This window comes from Gymnodraco acuticeps, unplaced genomic scaffold, assembly GCF_902827175.1.
Source record: "Gymnodraco acuticeps unplaced genomic scaffold, fGymAcu1.1, whole genome shotgun sequence".
Lineage (NCBI taxonomy): Eukaryota > Metazoa > Chordata > Actinopteri > Perciformes > Bathydraconidae > Gymnodraco > Gymnodraco acuticeps.
The window spans coordinates 1423194-1446586 of NW_022990889.1; the positions used below are offsets into that span (position 1 = coordinate 1423194).

Below are 23393 nucleotides of genomic sequence, written 5' to 3' on the forward strand. Positions count from 1 at the left end.
GATGTAGGCTATGTGTAGAGCTGTGATAAACAAAGTAGGCTATGTTGATTCCCTGGTTTGTTGTTCATTGATATTCAAGATGCATGGCTTTTATTGTCATTCGTACATAGCTACAGTGTAGTGCCATAAGAGTCTATACAAGATACATAATTTGTAAGTTGCAAACAGGTGAATGTTATGGATAGTGATGTAGGCTAACTAATAGCCACCTTTCCACGAAATAACAAGTGATTGAGGCCATAAACTAAACTATTTTGGATAAGGTATGTATATTTATTGTGTATTCTTTGTTTGTAAGGCTTGGATATACATGGCCCTTCCTCGACAAACGCTTTTTCTGCCTGCCATGCCTGTGATAAAATCAAAGAGTTTGAACATGTTTATTTTTACTGAAAAAGTTTGAACCAAGTCTAATGGGGACGCCAAATAGCAAACTTAGGCTGTGCAGTCAGTGCAGCCTTTCTTGGAAAGTCTATGAGGCCTGTGGTATGCAACACTCCACCCCCATCACTGACCAATGAGATGTCTGACACCACAGCGCATGCTCTGTTCAGTGGAAGATTTCTTTAAAAAGATCCTCAGCCTAGCAACAGGAGTGCCCTGCAAGTGCAATAGAAATCCAGACGTTTCAAGTGAAGTGGACACAGCCTTATTTGACTGACTGGTTAGACTGGTTTGAATAGGGATGTGCTTACCAACCATATGTGTTGGGATCCTAAAATAGTCTAAGAAGTATCTTCATATTTACAAGTCACCTGGAATTTTGCAATTTAAGACTTTGCATAGATTATTCGACATGTTGTCTCTTGGCACTATCGTTGCAACAGAAATATTGGATATCCACCTCTTGCAAGCACCAATGTGGGTTTTGTTAAGGCAGGTTCTTACTATTAGTGGTCAGAGTTGTAAGAAGTGTTCATGTAATTTGCTGTATTAATGTGTATGTTGCATTTTAGTGCTGTATGTTTAAAGTTGTAATTATTATCTTGACGGTTTCTTGACTGGCTGATCTGATCCAGTAAGGTTTAAAAACAAAAACAGTTTAATTAGATTAAGACGTTGGTCAATTTAATCAATTAATACAAATCTGATTTATTAAATCTTCATTTTTTATTTTATGCAAAAATATTAATTATTAAAGTTACTTAATGAGCACAGAAGAATTATAAAGTGGCATAAAACTGAAATACACAAGTAAAGTGCATCTGTCTTGAGTTTTGTAAATGTTGCATGAAAGAAGAGAAGAAAGGTAGATAAACTAATTTTCAACTAAACTGGATAGTTGAGATCTGCTGTGTTCGATACGATATAAGTACTTTACTGTAGTCGCTCTAAACAAATTGATGTAACATATAGGTTGCCATTGTATATAATAGTACAGGCTGTAACTAGTAGTCAGCAAAAATAACATTTATATAGGCTACACTTTTACAATCAATGATACCAATTACTTTGACACATACACTTTGGTCATTTCTTTGTCAGATTTGGATGAGGTAATGACACCATTTGTGTTGTAAAAAGTATACAACACTGTTGCAGAGGGATGTGCCTTAACAGCACGAAAACAGGCAGCGTTGCATTCAAAGGTGTATATTAAAAAAATATAGGCTACACCCAACTTATAAATGATGTTACAATGTGACATTGCAAATAACCTTTTACACTAGCTGCAGGATCAGGGAGGCTATGTTCTTATGTTTGCTTTTTAATTAGCAAGACAAATAATACTGGTGTGGTCATGTCCTTTAACAAACAATAGAGATGGAAGGTAAAGCATGTCAATAGAGTTTGGAAAGACAAGAGTAACACGTTTTAAGATCAAAGTTCACAACTGTATTTTACAATTGTTTTTCTAAATGTGTTAAATATCATTTGAACTGAAAGGTGAAAATGCAAATTATGGTGTAAGCCTGTGCAAGCAATGTAACCTGATCCCCTGTTTCTCTGTGCAAAGTTCAGCCTGTCCTCTCAGATGGGAGAACAACAACCCCCCTTTAGCTTAAGATTTGTATCTTCTTAGGATACATAAGCAATACCTCTCCATGCAAAATCAACATATAGCTAATGCACACACACAATATGGTTGTGTGTGCATGTTTGTGTACAGTATGTTCCTGACTTATTTTCTGGCTCCAGATGCTAAGGCCTACTGCTCTAACCAGTCAGTACTGAGTTGAGACCTGTGCATTGAAGGAAAATGCAGGCTCCGATTGTTACTTTGTGCTGCCATCTGGTGGGCTTTGGTCAAATCAAAAAGCTCACATGCAGGAGCCCAGTAGAAGGCCAGTACTCAGGTGTACATAAATAGGACCATGCAGGCATCAATTAAAGCCAACAAAACCAAACAAGCTGTATTTTGTCTTCAGATAAAAGGAGCCCCAACTGATTTGTACACAGGAAGAAATGCTGTATATGTATTACTGAAGTTATATAAACTGCAAGTCCCCTACCAACTAGCCATCAAAGGGATTATTATAGTAAATCTAAGTGTTTGTCTAATTATCCATTAGGAATATGCAAATTGGAAACCCAAATGCATAAACATTTTAATTACGTTAAATTATAGGTTGTGTCTCTGTGTCTGATTAAGTCTGACAAAGATTGATTTATTAGTGTCATGCTTCTAGATTTGGTGAGGGATTACAGTCGTCAATGATCAATTGACAGTTTATCACTCTGTCTTGTCTGGTCAAGATTTACCCTGGAATGTGCGGTTGTGACCCTGGAGGCTGCTGCCCTTGGAAATGTGTGTTTTCCAAGGCCCACCCATGGGTAAACAGAGAAATGCTGCCTTCAAATGCTGTTGGAAAAGTGTAATTTGCGAGTCAATCCCAAATGAGCAGTGAAGAGGTAAGAGATGATCTGTGACACAGAAGTCTAGAAAACGGAATGTGCTGGGGCTCACTGTGTCTAAAAAGTAATGTAAATCTAGACTAAGTAGTGTGCACAATTGTACACACACACACACACACACACACACACACACACACACACACACACACACACACACACACACACACACAGGGTAACAACAGCAGAGGTACTCATTAAACTGAGCGCCCTCCAACCTAACAAGGCCACTGGCCACGACAATATCCCCTCCAAATTCCTCAGAGACACAGCAACCGCCATCTCACCAGTCATAGCTCACATAATTAACCTCTCCATAAAACAGGGAAAAGTACCCAAAGACTTCAAAATTGCAAGAGTAACCCCCCTGCACAAAAAGGGCAGCAAATTGGACCCAGGCAACTACCGCCCTGTTTCTATACTTACCTCCATCTCGAAAGTCATGGAAAAAATAGTATATGAACAGGTCGAAAAGTACCTCGCGGAAAAGAAACTAATCTATGAATTTCAATCTGGCTTTAGAACATCCCACTCCACTGACACATGCCTTCTTTATTTGAGCGACCACATCAAACAAGAGGTGGACGAGGGCAAGTACTGCGGCATGGTGATGCTGGACCTACAAAAGGCTTTCGACACTGTCAATCACCCCATTCTGATTGACAAGCTAAAAGCAATTGGTTTTGATAGACTATCGGTGAGCTGGATGCAATCCTACCTGGAGGGGAGTGAACAGATGGTGGAGGTAAACGGTACTCTGTCCCCCCCCTCCCAGTGAGCTGTGGTGTTCCACAAGGAAGCATATTAGGTCCGTTACTGTTCCTAATTTATGTAAATGACATGTCATCAGCATGTGACTGCAACTTGTTCCTGTTCACGGACGACTCAGCCCTGCTGGTCTCTGGCAGGAACAGGTTGCAGGTTGAAAAAACCCTCAGCTCCGAGCTCGGCAGAATCTGCACCTGGCTCGCCGATAATACATTATCATTACACCTGGGTAAAACAGAGTCCATTCTTTTCGGTTCGAAACTTAATCTCAGCAAATCCGACGACTTCTCAGTTGCAGTGGGGGACATTATTATCACAAGTAAGAAGGAAATTACATACCTAGGATCTATTCTTGAGGCAAACCTCTCCTGTGACAAAATGGCATCCAATGTAATAAAAAAAGTCAATCAAAGAACTAGATTCCTATACCGGATCTCCTCTCTGGTAAACAAAAACACCCTGAAAACTCTGGCAGGAGCACTCATTCAAGGGTACTATGACTATGCTTGCACGTCATGGTACCATAGCACCTCCAAGGCGCTAAAAATAAAACTTCAAACATCGCAAAATAAACTGGTCAGACTACTGCTTGACCTCTCATCTAGAACCCACCTCACCTCTGCCCACTTTGACAACCTAGGATGGCTTAGAGTAGACGACAGAGTACAGCTACTTGCAATGGGCCTGGTCTACAAGATCCACTACACCTCTATGGTACCCATGTGCATGTCAAAATTATTCCCAAAGGTCAAGGAATACCATGATCATAACACCAGAGGGAGCTCCACAAATCATGTGAAACCCAGATTTGGCACAAAAAAGGGGGAATACACGTTTCGCAATTATGCCACATCAAGGTGGAACGCTCTTCCCACAACTGTAAAGGAAAGTAAAACTATACTTACCTTCAAAACCTCTCTTAAAGAGCACCTTCGGGGGAGAGCATTGCAAAACTGGCCCCGGTAATGGTACAAATCTCAACCTGTCGTACAATGGACAGCTTCCCCCCCCATCTATGTATATACTCGCATTTTAGACTCTGTTACTAACTGTATATCTGTAGACTTGGTATGTCTTAAATGTCCGGTTAGGATGTATTAGAACGAAATCTAAAATGAAAATTGTAAATAAGCAATCTGTATGTAAAAAACCACATGTATGTAAATTGTAAATAAGCCATCTGTATGTCAAATATGTCTTATATGTCTTAAATGACATGATGAATTTGAAATGGGGGACCCTGATGTAAACAAGACGAAAGTCTTTCTCTGGTCTGCATCCCCTTAACAATTGTATGTTTTGAGCTGTACTGTACTGTACCCAATATACAAGCTGTTAATAAACTTTTCAATCAATCAATCAATCAACACACACACACACACACACACACACACACTGCTATGCTATGATGCGTTTTTAAAAGTTTACGGGATACGTTTGTACGGTTGATCATTGATATTCAAATTCATTGTATTGCATTGTCTTCCAGTTACATTTGCATTCAGATAACTACACAGGTTGACGTTGTTCTTTCAAAATATGTAGGCTACTTAACAAAAAATATGTAGGCTAAACATGAAGGAAATAAAAATATGCTTTGGGAGTGACCTGAAATCCTGTTTACAGGCCATCCTACTATAACATTAAACACAAGGCCTTCCTGTATAAAAGTATACAATAAACGACCTTCTCAACTACATGCACCAAACCTAACATTCAATAGTGGGGAATGTCTAAAAGTTAGCCCACTGTTTCCCAACCTTTCCATATATCAAAAATATATGAGATATATAGGGCTAACATAAACGTTTAGTGTTTTTTTCTGTTTCGATAGGTGCAGTGGTGAAAGTACATATACTCATAAAGCGCTTTTCCTGGTGTTCAAAGTACTTAAATCCAGTACTGCACCTATGTCCAATTTTGAGGTACTTGAACATAACTTCAGCATTTCAATTTTATGCAGCTTTTTCTCCATCACATTTGGGCTGGCATATTGTACTTTTCACTCATTATTTATATGACAAAAGTCGTTACTTTGCAGATTCTACGTATTATTACAAAATATAAATCAACGCATTATTTGTGATATATTATGCTGGATTAATTTCCATTAAAAACATGAAAAAAAACAATTAGCCCTAGCTTTACCATCTGCATCATCAGTTATATTTAAACATACATTTATCAACAATTATATTCAAGCAATATCTAAAGTCAAAGATGAATCTTGATTGGGCCAAATTTGACCCAGAGTCACCCACAACAATTTTAGAGACCTTCAGATTTGGCTAAAATTGTCAAAATCAGTTTTGTAGTGTTTATATAGCTAACGCTGTTATGGAGGATATCATGAAGCCTTGTTCCGATAAAAACAACTAGAGCGTGGTTATTATATAATTTTTACTTGAAACGGGTCACGTGAGACACCCGAACACAAGATTTTGCATTACATTAAGGACTTTTACTTGTAATTTAGTATTTCAGTAGCCTACTGCGGTATTGCTTCTTCAAGGCTTACTTTGGATTTATGTAAAAATATTTGATTACTATTAGATATCTATATGTCTTGTTAATTTGATGGTAGATTTATTTAAATGAGTAATCAAACATAAGCCACCTAAACAACTTGTCGACTGCAGCTGCCAAACTAAGTCTTGTTGACAGCAGATCTGTGAGTGTTAGGAAGTCCGAGGCTGCCCTGAATGCATCACAAATCCACAAAATACTCCTCTTCAGCACCTTCAGCACCGGGAGCAGAGGGCCAGCCTGCAGAGCTCTTCCGGAGGCGGATAATCCCCATCTCTACACTTCTAATGCAATCAGGAAGGAATAACTATAACTCACCTCAAAGGAAACACGTTTTTAGAAGTTAATGCAGGCTAAGACCTACATTTCCAGCATTAGGAAAAGCTTGGACGAGGAAGGAGATGGATATTTGCGTTACGCATTATTGTGTAAATAGCCACATCTGACAGAGATAAGCCAATCCTCCTATAATGTGACAGCTGCTGTCGCATTTCATCTAGTTGGGAGAAACTACACAAATAAATTCCTTCTTACATTTTATTTTTATCTCAGCACAATGGTGAATTACAATCTCGGTTTGTCTTTAATTATCGCGGCTATTTGGCGGGTCAGTGGCGTACCAATACATCCTTATTCACCGGCGACGCTGCTCAACTCAACATCATCTTCCACCATCAGCGAACATCAAATGACACATAATGTGACAGACACCGCCGTGGGATCCCGGATTTCATCTATAATGACGCATCTTCCCACTCTGAAAAACATTGTTATTTTCATCTGCGTGCTAACAGCTGTTCTCATCACATGCTTGGTCATCAAAGTGATCAGGTAAGCTGCAAGCAGGCTGATGTATCTGTTTACGGTTTACCTTTAATAAGAAGCCTTACAGTGATGCAGTCAAAGAAATGTATGGTATAAATGTCGCTCTTTGTGGTGTTCCTTGTAAATGAATCGATTAGGAGCATGTGGTTGTGTCTGGGCCTATGTATAATGTTCCTACAGGGAGTCTAGTGTAGAGGAGCCACTTAGATAGACATCCCGATGTGCTTTATGTCAGATATTTTCTGTCCTTATTTATCTTTGACCTATGTGAAGAATATGATATTGTTAGTTCTAACATCACAGTCATCTTTACATTCATCACGTGTATTCTTGTTTAGGTTGTTTATTCATATTTCATACTAGGGTTGCAATTAATGATTATTTTTAGATGAATCTGGTCATTCTTTTATCAATTAATCAATGGTTATTTTAGTCTATGAAATATTGGGGGAGAGTAAAAACAAAAAAGGCAGAGCCCAATGTGCTGTGTTGAAATGGCTTTACAAATATATAAAACAGGACAAAACAGTACATCTGAAAAGGTGTAAATCGAGAATATTTAGCATTTAGATGTATTAATCAATTATCATATTGGTAGCGATACAATTGAAATATATGTCAACTGCCCATCCGAGCCAAACATTATTATGATTGTGAGAACTAAGCATGTTACCACTTTAAACGTCACAATTTGGAAACATTATAAATTTGCTCTACAGCTGATGTGGTGTAGTCAGTCAGCCTACATTATGACATTTTGAAAACTTGTGCTTGACTCATGTTTGCCAATGTTTTCTTCCCAACAGATCTGGGAGAAGAATCAGAAAAACAAGAAAATATGACATTATAACGACCCCCGCTGAACGTGTGGAGATGGCCCCTCTAAATGAGGAGAATGATGATGAGGACGACTCAACCCTCTTTGATGTCAAATACAGGTTTGTTCTTTTACAATTCTAAATACTCCTTTGAAGAAACTCCCCGATTGACGATTGCAGGTCTAATCCTATATATCCTTCATAATTGATGTTATGTATTGTATATATTTATATACACTGTAGTTGCATGTATGATATGACATTAAACCTTTTGAATCTTGAATCTATATCAGAGAAGTTAGGTTTATGGTTCCCTGTGGATAGAGAGGAGATATTAACCTCTGTAGAGTGTGGGCATAATATGCTAGCCCATAATTTACACTCTGGCCCTTTATTTCTACCGAAATGTATCTGTACAGAATATGTCTCTCAAGTCAAAGTGTTTCTTTGTAAGGGTTGGACTATATAAAACCTATTCCACTTCAAAGATTAGTGTAAAAACTGAACAGTACACAGTACTTTTGTACTATTTAATTGCCTGCTTTTGCTCATCTTAGTTTTACTCAGTTGTACTAGCCATGACGTGTTTTAAAGTTGATTTCCCTATGTAAAGCTCTCCGCAAATCTCTTTTGATTAATAAAAGCTGCTTGGTGGCACCACCTTTTTAGCAAAGTGAGTAAGCATATGCTACTAAAACAGATATAGGAGTGTCTCACAGCTTTTCTTGGACTATCTATAGCACTTTTATAATGCTCACAAACATTTGAGGTAAAGGATTGTTATTAAAAACCACACTGATAGTATGGGAATTTCAAAAGTATGCATTAAATGTGTACTTCCTGCTTGCTTCTCTTGAAGAAACACTATTTTGAAAAACTATTGTTTTAGTTCATCTAATGTTGATATAAGGTTTCACCCTTCCGTTCTTTCCATTGTTCTTTAACACACAAACACTTCCTGAAAGGGAGATATGACGTCCTGTTTACCTGACATTCCTGAATTCCTAGTCAGACTGGAAACAGCAGGCTAAATTATTTCCACGTAATCATATGTATTGTAAAAACGTATTCAAATATGTAAAGTAACAGTTATTTTTTTTCAGGTGAATGCCGGCATGGACATCAACATTGGATAACTCCTGTTTTGCCTGGAACAACTCAAGTGATTTTCTGTATGTTTGTGCTGTTCAAGTCTTATCAAATCAGCAACTTCATATGCTGCTTGTGCATGGCTTTTATCTGTGTTAAAGGACTGGAGCTGCATGGATATCATAGTTTGCTGCTTCACTGACGCTTCTATCATGTGGCACAAATAACCTGCACAATACTTTTTGATATTAGAGATCAGAGTGCTTCATTTTGTGACTGTTTCTCAACAGTCATTTAATAAATCGTCTTTATAAAAACGTGGAAATTACCTGGAAAAAACATTTTAAAGTCATTTCATTTTGACACTTGAGCTACATTGTGTTGGTCTGAGGAGTTTAGGATCCAACGTCTGCTTTTAAAATATAATCCTCCCATATTATAACCATCAGATGATGCATAAAATGTTAACAAATAATGTGCAGAGAATACTTTATTCAAGCATTTGCACACTAGGAAGAATCTATTGATATTCTGTAATGGATATTTTTAACTAAACTTTCATACCAAATATATTTCTATCTACTAACCACTTAAATGTGCATATACTGTGGACGGCGGTCTGTCCTTATGTATGGAGTAAGCGTATATTTTTTTACCATGTGTTGTCCTGTTTTGCTGCTATCTTAGCTGAAGTTTTGCGTATTTTAAGATGTTGAAATTTGATAAGAAATCTCAAATAATATAGTCAGGGTATTTTGTAAGGTGTTAATGGAAAACATCCATTTGCTATATGAATATGATGGAGTAATCTGTTACGTGATTGGGTATGTTCAGTCAAGTGACGTCATTCAATTTAGCAACCACTGAACAATCCCAACAGGTTTAAAACAACACAGAGATGTAACAGTATTTACATGCACCCAGTGTCTTATTTTCTAAACCAAAACAATGTTATTTCAATTTAAAAGTATCCCCAGAATCTGGTATCTGTTTAAAATAGTAGACGAGGCGCTAGTAAAGTATAATGGAAAGTCTCCCTCAAGAATGGCAATTAATGGCCCACTGACTCTTGTAATGTCTAACCTGAAAAGCACTCAGTCTTTTCCCCCTTAAGAGTACATTCCCTGTGCCAAATGGACTCTGGTAGAAACAGTTTCTTCAACTGGCTTTGAGAAAGAGTGTTGAGGAAATGTGACCTTTAACATTGATTTGATTGATAAGTATTCACTATAAAAAATGAAAACATTGAGGTTGTTATATCTTTAATTCAAATACCAAATACACAATAATCAACCAAGAATCTCGTATAAAGGGCAGAAAATAAATAGCCGTCATGTTCACAAACTGGTCTGTGTTTGTGCCCTAAATGTAATTACAGCAACTACGTAGCAGAGTGCACCTAGATTAGGTTTCTGCAGCAAATGTGAGTGTGGGTATTGTAGGTGACCTTCTGTTTTTAATCCAAACTGTTATTTGATAGTGCAAAATGGCATACGGCTGCAGCTGCTTCTGAATGACCTCCAACCATAGTTAACAAAAAAACTGCAATGCCCGACTCGTACTGCATTTTCTTTCCGGGAGAAAGAACGTTTTGTATTTTTATTTCCTTGTTGACATTTACAGAAGACTGGATACAAGTGATATGGTGTGTGTGTGAATGTATGATTCGGTTTTTGAAAGTGATTCAAACTTTCGATCATGTGATTTATATCATGTCCTTTAGCAGAATGTTGGCTATTTCCTGTGGTTTCCATCAGATGATATGACCACTGTTATTTTCGATATTGTTTCATGTATGTTTTTTACTGTATGTGGAGTAAACTGCAGCTCCATTAGTGTGTCTCAGGGGACTATCACCCTTGAACAGTTATCCTCCTCCATCTTGTCACCGTCTATTATTTTATCTTTAGTTGTGCGTGTAATTGTGGAAAAACCCTGCTCGTCTGAAGATGCTATTTCTGTACTTTTATTAGAACTGAATGATCTGCTACAGACAGTTCCTGTTGTAAAATGAATTAACGTCATTGTGGTAGCTATTTGAAGACTGTATCTAATTGCTCTAATCCCACATTTAAACCAAAATAAGTTAAATGTTCAAACTGTTTTGGAAGTTTATTGAATTCAAGTCCCTGTTTGGTTTTTGACACAGATATTATGTGTACCCACAGCTGTATCCTTGGTTTCCATTTCTTTGAAACACTACTGAAATAAAACTGCTTCCTTTGAAGTGTTACATCGTTTTAAGTGTTATTTCTTTCCATTCTGATCTTCTGTGTGTTTTCTGACACAGAAAAGTACATTCACTTTGTCATAACATCATTCAAGTTTTCTCAAGTCATACTGAATAGTTTAAGTATTAAAAAAAACTTAAATATAGTCAAGTGGTATGCATCAAGACAAAACATGCAAAAGTTAATATTTTGTTGCTGGAATTTGTACATTGAACAAATACTAATATATGGTAAAGCTACATGACTAAAGTTAAGCTACAAGATACAACTATAAAGAAGAATCCCCTCAAGTAGAACGTTTTCTATCTGTGGCAAAGTCCAGATTCTGGGATAAGTAACCTAATTGTATTGGTCACAGAATGTTTCTATTTTTGTTGATCTCAGACCAGCCTTCACAAACAGGCCTTTCATTGCCTCAGACTGCTCACATCGCTAGTACAACTTTTGTGTATATTCTTAACTTTACTCGCTCCATTGGCCAACATGAAGTCAACAAGCGCATCCTGTCAAAACAACACTATTACAGACAGATCACATGGCTGGCAGCGCATGACCTGCTGCTTGTGTAGAGCTTGTGGAATCATTTGAATACTTCTGTTAATTTGTATTAAAAGAGGCAATTTGTTGCAGAAAATAGTGTTTGGCAAAAAGCCCAGTATAAAGACAAAAGGTGGAGCTTTAAATTACAAAAATATAACCCTAACTAGCATTCAACGTATTGACTGACAAATGTGTCTGGTATTGTTCTTAAAATAAACAAAGAATTGCGTTTCTTACCTGATCACAACTACTGAACAAGTCTACAATCAAATAACTTTCTTTGTTTATTTTTGTCAATCATAGCTGGGTTTCAGTGGTGAGTAACACTATTAAAAGTAATGTACGTTCGTTTTTTACATCTATCTTATCATGTAAAAAACAAGTTAGATAAACCCTGAACATTTTTAATTCTTCAATTTTAAATCATCCAATTAATTGATTATAGGCACTAAATACTGGCAATCCTAAAATCCACAAATATCTGTATCAATCTATAATGGTTGAGATACTAGCCCTAAACACACAATACATGTATAATTCATACATTATTAAAAAATAATGAAGGCATACAAGTTATCAACTCCTCTCAGTGCACTGGGACTTCTGCTAACAGTTACTAGAAATGTGTTTAAAGCACAATATAGGGCTTATTTCCTACAGCATTTGTAAGAATATCACCAATACATTCATGAAATAAGCTAAGCTCTTCTTAGTACCAACACACAGCTACAACCTATTAACATTTCCAGTGCAGAAACAGGGCTTATGTTGTTTGAGAAGAGTTTACAAAGCGAGTTTACTTCCGGCTGAGTCTGTGTAAACAATCGTATGTGAACAGCTGGCACTCCCTCTTTATCCTCACAGAAGCTGAATACATTTCCTCATGCTTCACTCCTTCATTTGGCTCTCAAGGTAACCCAACTCTATCACACGGCAGTTCTGGTTGACTAGACTCTTGGAGTTTTTTGCTTATGAATGACCTGTTTCACTGTGAACACCACTGACGGTATTTTACAAGCTACAAAAGCGTAAATGTCCTCAGAGTAAAATGTCTTATCACAAGTTGAAGGTTATTTCTAAAAAAAAAAAAAAGTTTGAACAGTTGACCAACATTTTTCTGTCATCCTTCTCCCTGATTATGAAGTGCTTCCATCTTGTGGCCCAAAAAGTGCCTTACAAGAGCCATTCATTCAGCAGCTCTTCATTATGTTGACATGATGGGTTAATTATTACACACCCTTAATGGGGATCTTTCATATCATAAACTGGGAATATTATTAATATGGAATATATTTACTGACGGCTTTTCATGACCAAATTTGAAAAACAAAAATGTGTTCTCAATTCCTATTTATCACAATAGTAAAAACGTGGGAGGCCTTTTCAAATGTTGTTTCAAGACAACAAAATACCTACAGAAAATGGGACTCATTATTTTGAAAGGTTGCCATAGAAATCTCATTAGAGGTAAAACACATCAGTAAGAGGTAAGTAAGAAGTCACTTCTTTAGATAGAAAAAAGTTAATTCCAATTACTGAAAATATCTTAATTCAAGTTTCAAAAAAGTACCGTAACAAGAACACTTTTTCACAAAGTCTGCTTAAAGTGGTTTCCATGGAGATGTGTTGTCAGCTACTTGCTCTGGAGCTCCTTCTGGTCTCCTGTCGGCGTCACAGGTTCCAGTGTGGAGCCGCAGCGCCCCCTGTCTGTGCAACGCGCTCAGGGTCCTGAACTCCAGAGGCATGGTGTGAGGGCTGGAGCTGGACGTATACTCGTACTTCAGAGTATCGTAGTAGTGGTATTTCACCGGTTTACCCTGCGGGTCGTGTGAGAAGGGCCAGAAGCCGTACAGATGGATCTCATCACAGAAGCGAGTGGCCATTGTGTACATGAGGAGCCCAGTGGTCGGACGCTTGATGTGGACATGGTTGGTGAGCCAGTACCTGTACACAGAAACATAAAATATGCGTTTAGCTGCATGCGATAACTAATAATAAAGCAAAAAGGAAAAATATGTCCAAGGTCTCCAGAGCTTCTTTTTCAGGTAGCACACTAAAGTCAGTATTCACTCTGAAGCAACACTTATCTCCTTCAGTCAGACCCTCCTCCCTCCGGGTATTGATATTAATCCAGATACGCAGTATGCCAGAGCACGCACTGTGGAGCTGAATCCTAAGAAGTCAGGCAAGTAGAAATATAGAGCACGCCAGATATGTTTCAAGGACTGGCTGCTCACAGATATCAATAAATAACCTTTTTTTTCCCGTCTTGTATTTGCTGCACTGCAAAAATATCCTTAACATCATTTAGTATGATGTTTCAGAAAGTTATTTATTTAGAGAAAATGCTGAAATAGTTGGCTGATTAATTCATAGGCATTTTTTTATAGAAACTTAATTGGTTCAGCAATATCACAAGAAAAAAAACCTCCTATTATTCTCTGGTTCCTGCTTTTGAAATAAAAATGTTTTTTACATTTGTTTTATACCACTTAGAGGTGATGTGTTTTGCAGTTGAAAATTAAACAATCTGAAGATACGTGTTTGGATTTAAGTATTTACATTTTTGAAGATTGATAACAGCAATTATTTATTGCTGCCCTATTCTTCTTTCCACAGTTAAAAAGAAGGATAATTAAACACATTTCCTAGCACAAAATCTTGAGTCTAGTGCAGCCATCTGTGCCGGAAACAAACCAACTGTTCAGAAAAACAAACTACTGCAATGATGGAAATTACATTGTGAAAAAAGGGATATAACTAACCACATTTGCAGTGGTTTTACTTCTTAGAATAAAATAACAAATGAAATGTAATTACTTGTTCAGGTGGATATGTTTTGAAACATGTTAAACCAAGTGCACACACTAGTGGCATTATTCTACTTTATGTGACCTAGACCTCCTTTGACAGCGAGTTACCACATGCTGCCTTCAGGAGCAGCTCCAGGGGGAGGCGGTCAGACTCTCACTTGCCCCAACTTCATTTTCTGTTCAAGTCACTTGCCCATTGCTCCAGCCTCAAGGGCTTTTCTGCCCCCTCTGGCTGTGCACTCTGTTAGTGTGGAAGGTCGTGTTGAGATTCAGAGGTTGTACTATTTAAAGACATTCGTGTCCACAGGCCAGGTTTACAGTCTAACCAACACTACAGCATGTGATCAGATTTTTAACAAGCAGAGGAGACATTCCAATTATCTGTCAAACGCTCTGATGTGGCATTTACGTGGAGTTAATACGAACAGATCTATTGTCCTTCACTGCACATGATGGAGATCTAAAGTTACTGAGAAGAGGAGGTAGGCGAGGGGTAGCAATTATCCGATCCCACTATTAAAAGGAAAAAGGCAGTTTCATCTCAAACAAATCTTTCAGGCTAACCATCTTCTCTTGTAAAACACTAATTAAACAGACTGTGAATCACACAAATAATGTCCCAGTTCAATCCCTTACTGAGGGTTAGTTGAAGCATACAAAATGGCATAATTTGGTCACTGACCATCAGTGGCTGTTAGGCTTTTAACAAAGCTCCTGAACAGAGTGTGGTTGTGACGACAGAGAAGCAGAAAAGCAACACAAATTGCACAGAGGGAATTTATAACAGCCCGAAGGCAGTAGAGGCTGTATCTGAAAAGATATGCAAAAATATTAACCAAAAAAGATCCAGTTCTAAAATAAATCCACACAAATAATAGCCTGTTATATCACCGTTAAACAGCATTACTCATTATCTCTGCTTTTCAGCAACATTATCCAAAAAACACGATTTAGAGCAACATTTTGAACATAATTTAAGCTTACGGCAATTGATCTCTTCATAGAGCAGATTCATAAATGTTAGCAGCAAATCAATCAAAATCAATGCATAAAAGCTGAGAATGAACCAGGGCACTGTGGTCAGACCCTGAGGGAACAAAGCCTCTATTTCAGTAAATGTGCTTATTTGCTTTCCTGCTGAGAGTTAAATGAGAGAATCGATACCATGATGAACAACAGTTTATCGGTCCGCTCAGCAGTCTTATCTAGCTTCTCGGCTGTTTGCCTGGTAACCTCACCATGACGACAGCACTCCAGGAAGTCACGGCACCCTGCTGTTAATCAACAAGAAATGGTCAAAGCATGTATTTCCCTTGAAAAAGCACTAAGTGTTTGTTCTTTGTTCAACACACTGAAAAATCTCGACAAATGTAATTAAATGAATTGTTAGGACATTTTCTATGGACATTAATGGTTCCCGGATGATGAACCCTACCGACTTTTGTGATCCTCTAACTCTACCTCTAGGTCCACCATGAGGTTCTTTTTTTTCTTGATAACATTCAGATTTTCAACATTGTGACACACACATATAAGAGACGTAACAAAAAAAAAGAGGCAACATTTTCCCAATTTGGGAACATATTATCTTATCAACCTTATCACCTAACTCTCCATAGGAAAGCAAATCATTGAATTTTCCAAAATGTTGAACTATTAGTTTAGAAAGAGACATAGACCTAACTTCACGAGAGACTGGCATGTCTGCTTTAACTATGTCATTAGTTTTTAAAATGAAACGCACTAAGACACATTTCACACTTGATCAAGACGAGACAAGATTATGTAGAACGCCTTCAGGTGCACACTGACGGCCCCTACACACGGCGGCGTGCGTTGCCGCTTCAACGCTTCTGCCCATTCACTTTGAATGGGGTGACGTCACGATTCGCCGAACTGCATTGTGGGAGCAAAGCGTAGCTTCTCTCGCGGTGCTCGCTGCAAAAGTAGAGCAATGTTCTACTTTTGCCACCTCGACGGAGGCATCAGCCAATCAAATCCCGCGTATGCAAATCTGACAGCACAAGCGCTAGCCAATCAAACCGCATGTATGTTGGGAGAGCCAGACCGCAGTTATTTCCCATATGTCAAAAAATGGAGGAGGAAATTATCGTGGCGTTAGGGAATCACCCGGTACTATATGACCAGTCCCTCTTTACATACAGGGATACAAACCGGAGGAGCCAGGCTTGGGGGGAGGTGGCAGAGACAGTGGGTGAAACTGGTAGGTTTTCGCCTGTTTGGGGAGTTTATAGCCAGTGTACTTCGTTTGAATGGACAGCTAGCAAGCATAGACAGTATATTTAGCCAGCATGGATGTAGCATGAATGCTTTGCTTTGTATGTCCGGGGCGGGACATTCATGTGATTGGTTGTTGGTCGCGTTGTTCGTAAAAAATCCCCAAGCTTCAGACACGCCCACCGCCAAGCGGTAACGCACGCCGCCGTGTGTAGGGGCCGTGAGTGAAGACAGACTGAGTATCATCCTGCCCTTGAGATCTGCCTTAATGCACCGTTTAAGTATAGCCACCCGGTCCGGACTATAGATTAGTGTTATTCACCCCATCATTATGCTGCTCACAGGTGTTCTTTAAAGAAGCAGCACTCTTACCCTCTGACGGCGTGGAGAAGGCGCAGCGAGGGGAAGGCGGTGCGCACGTCCACGGTGTGAGACAGGATAAGACGAAGGGCCCACTCCACACGCTCCTCCCCCCCCTTGGCCATGAAGGCTGGGATCCACAGCACACTGCCGCTGAGGCTCTGGAGACGCTGAAGGAAGCGGTCCCTCCACTCCTCGCTCACCAGGTCCTGGAAGGCCCGCTGCACCACTGAAGGGTTCATGGTCACCAGGTTAGTCCGCCGGCCCACGTCCTGCGAGAACTCATCCACTGGAGCCAGGTTACACCTTAGGACAAGGAGAACACATGTCACTGGGTTTCAGTGTCAGCTAATGAGAACATTTTCCCTTCGTCTAGTTGCCCATGATCTAGTTTATTTTTCTTGAGGTTTTCTAGCAGACACATCTGCAAACATCAAGCCATGTTTCTTAATTATGTATAGGACTATAATAAGGATCCAACTCAGCACTCAACTAGCATACTGCTACTACTCATTAAAAGTTTTAAGATATAAGAAAGTTATTTGAAAAGGTAACACTAAAAATGATACCTTTAAATTGTATTAGTTTCAACACACATACTGAGACAGCTTGTGACGTGTAGTGGAATCATTTCATAATAAAATAAAATAATAATTCAACAGATTGCTCATGGCGGGTATCACCTTGAAATATTTAAGACATGTACAGATGGGCGACATATTAAAGGTCTCCTATCATGCTATTTTTAGGCATATGTTATGGGTCTCAGATATAGAAAAATAAAAACATGTCTATGTGTTTTGCTCAAAATACCAAACAGATCACACATTCTAGCCATGCCTCATATCCCTCTATTCCAGCCCTGTTAGAGAAACGCTGATTTTGGGTCCTTAGCTTGAAAAAAAAAAGAGGGGGGAGCTAATGCCTACTCGGAATTACCCGGCAGATACAGTTAAATTCTTCCGTGATTAAACGCCATCATGTTCCAAACCACATCAAGGATGTTCAAAAAGCTCAACTGCTTTTTCTCTTGCGGGTTTACCACAAGGTGAGTTCCTTTTTTTATTTCCTGCTTTTTTATGCATGTATTCTCTCCAGTACAGGTTAGCTCTGAGTGTTAGCGATGCTTGCTAATGTAAACAAAGACCATATTACGTCCAAAACACGACATGTAAGAGTAGAGAAACATTCATGTATATGGTTTGATAAATATGCATATGATGAGAATCATACATGTATATGATCTTCACAGTCACCTGATTGACAAGTGAGCTTAATAAAAAGAAAAGCAAGGACATAAATGATATGGACCACCAATACTGTGATAGGCCATTCATTTCATGAGCTGATTACAGTGACTTCAAGCTGTCAATCTGCAATGGTTGATTTACTTCAGACATCCATACACAAATCTTAATCTTTCAGCAGCTCACATCTTACTAAGACACTTTTTTGTATGCTATCTGTTTTTGTCTTCAAGCTGCCCATCATGTATTTCTACTAAGAGTAAAATAGCAGAAATAAAACTGTGTTTGGCAGAAAAAGCAGCACAGCACTTTGTTTGTTGATGTTAACCTTGGCCTCAAAATAAATAACAGAAAAATAAAGCAGGTAATTACTTACTGGGAAGCATTTCTATTATCTGCAGTGTGGCAGGAAGACAAACCAGGAGCACTTGATTTAATGACTAAACATGTTTTAATGTACACACTTGTGGAAACTGTTTTGTGAGAACAATGCATCTCCAGAACACTCAGATAATCGGGTTGTTTTTTAAAAGTTTGTTTAGTTTAAAAAGAAGTCGAGAACACAACATTATTTAGTTAAAGGAAAGTAAATAAAGAATGCATGGATGTGCTTTTAAAGTTTTCTGTAAATATGCTATAACAGCTCATATCCAGACTGGGTTCAAAGATGCCAAGCAAATGGAAAACATGACAAGTATGAAACATCAGCTGACTCCATTTTGAAAGGTCAGACAAATAGCTCTTTCGAAAATTATTCAATGACATTATCAAAACGCTGAACTAATATAACATATTACCCAAAATACTGTCAACCTACTTTGTGGATACCCAGCATAGGCAGAGAGCTATATTTAGATGAGGCCTTATCTTCCAATCTGATACACGAATGCCAGAGCAAATTCCTCAGCTTCTCAAAATGCCACATTTCCTGTTGTCTGCCTTTAGCCAAGCATTACCGCCAAGCCCCAGTGTTATTGTCATGCTGCTGTGGTCTAGAAATCAGCATAGCATTGCAGCACTTAGGGAAGACAAGATGTGGTGGCAACAGAATCAATTTAAGAATAAAAAAAGGGACATAAAAGGACTTTGAGCCCTATTCAACTATTGATCAGCTCCATAAGGTGCTATCACTGATAGATACTTCCTGCTCCATTTATATAACATTAAAGTCATTGATTTATTAGAGGAAGTGACTCACAGTCTCCACATCTCCTGCATTATTTTTTGGATTATTACTATCTGTAATCGGAAACCCAACCAGAATACTTGGTTTTTGCATCTTTCATTATAAAATAACCCCATGCTAATTAATGTACCTCCGATGACAAATTAATAATGATAAACAACCACTTTGTGACTGCAGAGAGTGCACAGTGTGCTCTTCAAAATGTCGGTTTGATGTATAATCACACATTTAATTGCTCTCATCCCGACAGCTCGATTTCCAGCTTTAAATCCTAAAAAAGGCTTTGACAGCTTTTTCGAAAGACCAATTAATACATTTCCTGCTGTGTGAGCACAAACTCTGAACCTGAATTAAACCAAGAGCTTCAGGAAGTGATTATCATTCCAATGTGAATTACACTCCAAGTAAAGTGAGATAAACCTATAACAGAAACTAATGTGCTAATCCATTTCAAATACGGCCCACTTTGACTTGCATGTTCTCTGAGTTATTTCAATTGGAGGACTTCCAACCCTGAAATCACTTATGCCGTTTCTGTGAAATAAAAAGTACCTGATAACAAAGTCGTGAGAGTCGATGTCGGGCCCACAGCTGCTGTTCAGCAGGATCCCTGAGTTCCCCACAATGGCGCAGCGCTTGTGATGTTGGTTCTTCATAGGGGATACAGTTGGCAAAAGACGGTAGAGATTTTCTGAGATGTTTGTGGTGCTGTGGCGATCAAACACATAGTGGATGATATCTCCCGGCTTCAGTGTACCCTTCAGAATAGAGATGTCTCTCTCTGGATCCAGAAATCTTAGAATATTCTTTCTGTGAAAACAGAAAATAAACACTGGTTACGAAAGACTCTTCTTAGTAGAGTGTGAAAATACGTGGAGATAATTGTAGAGAGTGATTAGCCTGCCTGATGAGGTTGGAGAGCGTCTTGTTAAAAGTCCAGTTGTTTGAAGAAAGCTTGGCAGTGTGATTGGAGCTTGGACCGACAGGCTTTACATCTTTGCTCACTCTCGTCACAGCAGTCGGATCGACATGTGCCGTGGCCTTTCTAATTGAGAACAGAGAGTCATGTTATACACACTACTGTAGATCTTAAAAGCGATAAGATAAGAAACTAAAAGTCTTGGTTAATGGTCAATATAGTGTGCGATGTCTTCCCTTTCCCCCCCCAATTTAAGGGTGATCTATCGGTATTTAGGGTCAGAATATAGCACCCTTTGTGAAATTCGTGATTTTAGTTTATAGAAATAGTTGTGAAATGTAACTGAGAAGACCTACATTTACTCAAGCACACATGTCGGGTCCTTGTTCCGACATTTAAAAGTAAAAAACAGCAGAACTATTTTATGCAAATGCCTACTCTATTATATAAGTGTATTTTTTGCACTGCAATTATTTTATAGATTTAGCCACTAACACAGACATTGTTCAGCAAGATTTTGAATACATAATATAACACTCTTCGAGGACATTTAGTGCATATTGAGTACTTTGAATAGATCTTAGCAACAAAACCTTGAGATATACGTAGTTATTCAGCACTTTTACTGGTAATGCTTACATAGATCATGCAATGTTCAAATGATCTGATTATTTCCTCCAACAGTACAAATAATCAGAATGGACTTTTCTTGATTGTGCTTTAACAAAAGTTAGGATAATTTATATCAAATGGGAGGATTTTACTTAAAATAGAGCAGTTTTATTTAGATGTATTGGTATGGCAGATGTTTTTGTTAACATATGGATGCCAACACAGTGATTATAGCAGCTGCCATCTTGCTGAAAAAAAGTAACTAATGACTTACTGTCAAAGCTGCAAAGGCATTAAAAAAACTAATTGAGATAAATAATTAGATTTCAGACCTATGTGGTTTAGGGATGGCCCGATGCAAGTTCATCTTCTTCAAATGTCCAGGATTTCTAGACAGAAAAAGAGAGATTGAATTATGAATCACGTGCTGTAGCTTGGAGCTTGGGTTGATAATGGACTGATGATTCAAACCCTTCCTGTAACCATATCCTGTAACTATAATACACTTACTGTATTCAATAACAAGTGTACAGTACTTCCGCCTTTTAAGACAGAATGCTGTTAGAAAGCATGCATCAAGGTATTTCTAAGCATCCACTGTAGGCCTTTGCTGATGTAATGAAGGGAAATGTGACCCTAATGGAGCCCCATTATACTGTATGGAGGTTTTCTTTTAATGGGGAAGTGAGCAATCTTTTTACAGGATTGTTAAATACACCAGGAACAAATAATTTACAGTCAATATTCTGTATATGCATTCAGATCAGACTGTTTTACAACCATGACCTTGGTCAGGTGTCCATGAAATCCTGACAAGCTGGCTGTTTTTCTTGAAGGAGAGAGAAGCTGAAACAGATGAACGCTGCTCTGACAGACGGCCGGTCTCGTTTCACAATCCTGGTGGCTTTAAATGTATTGATATAATTGAGTTAAGCTGCATTTATGCAGAAGTTGAATTGGTTCTAGTTCTTCTCCCACGGCGAATCTCAAACCAATATGACCTCATTACAACGTAAGCCACAGCCGGGTAATTGCATTCAAAACAAAATGCTCTTGCTGCAAGGGAGATGTGAGAATTAAAAAGCTTCACAGAGACATGAAAGAAGTCGATTTTGCCATTCAGGTAGCAAGCATCTTAAAGCGGTGATGATCATGATGAGGAGGATGATGATGTTGCACTGTCGAGGTTTGGTTGTTGTTTGACAGAAGTATTTGGAGTGCTAAATTGAGCACCCATGTTCTTGTGGGTCAAATGCAAGTGGGGCATCTGTGTGACTGGAAATAAATCTGCTGCACTGCTCAACATTTCAAAGTCTGAAATTGAAACGAAAAAGAGCAACGCGTCTTTTGTTACCGTTGCCCCCTCCTCTCTTTATGCTCTATCCCCCCTCTCTTTTTCCTCTCTCCCCTTTCTCTGTTACACACTACACACTCTACTCTCTAGTGTAAATGTATCCTATCCCGCATGCAGTCTGCTACAAGACAAATAGCCAAATCCTTGGAGATCCTGTCTGGGCAGGCTGCTGTCCCCGGGAACAGCTGCTACTGCTGCACCCAAGTGTAGAAACCACATAGTCCACATTCAACTCCAAACTTCAATTCCATAAAGATAAGCTCATTCATTTTACTCATGTCCAGTCCACCACTATCACTTTCCAGTTCCTGTGAGGAAGACAACCTGCTGGACAAGAAAACAATGGCCACACACATTTACACACTCATACAAACACAATGCATAGGTACATTACGGTGTGCTACTTACGTAGTTTCTTCCTCCACTTCTGCAATATCGTCTATTATGAGAACCACAACGAGCAGCGTTACAAAGCCGAACAACAGCGTGCGGAATACGAGCGGCATGGCTCGGCTGAGGGGGACAGCCGGGGGTCCCTTCTTCCAGCGAACACTGTGTTACATTCACCTTCTTCTGTTTCACATTTACACATCGAAAATCCGCTTAGCCATCTCTCCCATTGTTCTTATCGCCGGAGCCGGACCCTCCCACGCGAGCTGTGGTGCTCTCCCCTCTCCAGATGCAGATTTCCTGTTCCCGATGCCGCCTCCACTGTTCCCCGGCTATTCCCCAGTCAAACTTTGAAAGCGTGCACCTACACAGCCTGCCATAGAAGCCGCGAGATGGAGACAACATGCAGTCTTAAAGGCGCAGCGGCCAACTACTCCATCTTTACCCCAGCTGCTTTCCTCTCACTCTCCAGGTGTTGTGACCGCAGTGTAGAGGTAGGCAGGTGCACAAGGCAGGTTTGCACCACTCATATCCAAACAGAGAGTGTGGTTATATTATATCTGATGTGGAAATTGAGGTTTGATTGCAAGCATTTTTTTAAATAGAGGTTAAAGATTCAATGAA

At 38.9% G+C, this 23393-nt stretch overlaps 1 protein-coding gene across 1 annotated transcript; it reads right to left on the reverse strand.

The window, feature by feature from the left end:
• Positions 1 to 10124: 10124 nt before the first annotated feature.
• st8sia2 (ST8 alpha-N-acetyl-neuraminide alpha-2,8-sialyltransferase 2) lies at positions 10125 to 23141 on the reverse strand. The gene is given in 7 exon segments (XM_034233618.1): positions 10125 to 13305; positions 13307 to 13594; positions 17074 to 17367; positions 20047 to 20304; positions 20399 to 20539; positions 21358 to 21414; positions 22788 to 23141. Coding segments are annotated over 7 exon segments (1158 nt in total). The 5' UTR covers positions 22886 to 23141; the 3' UTR covers positions 10125 to 13283.
• Positions 23142 to 23393: the final 252 nt, after the last annotated feature.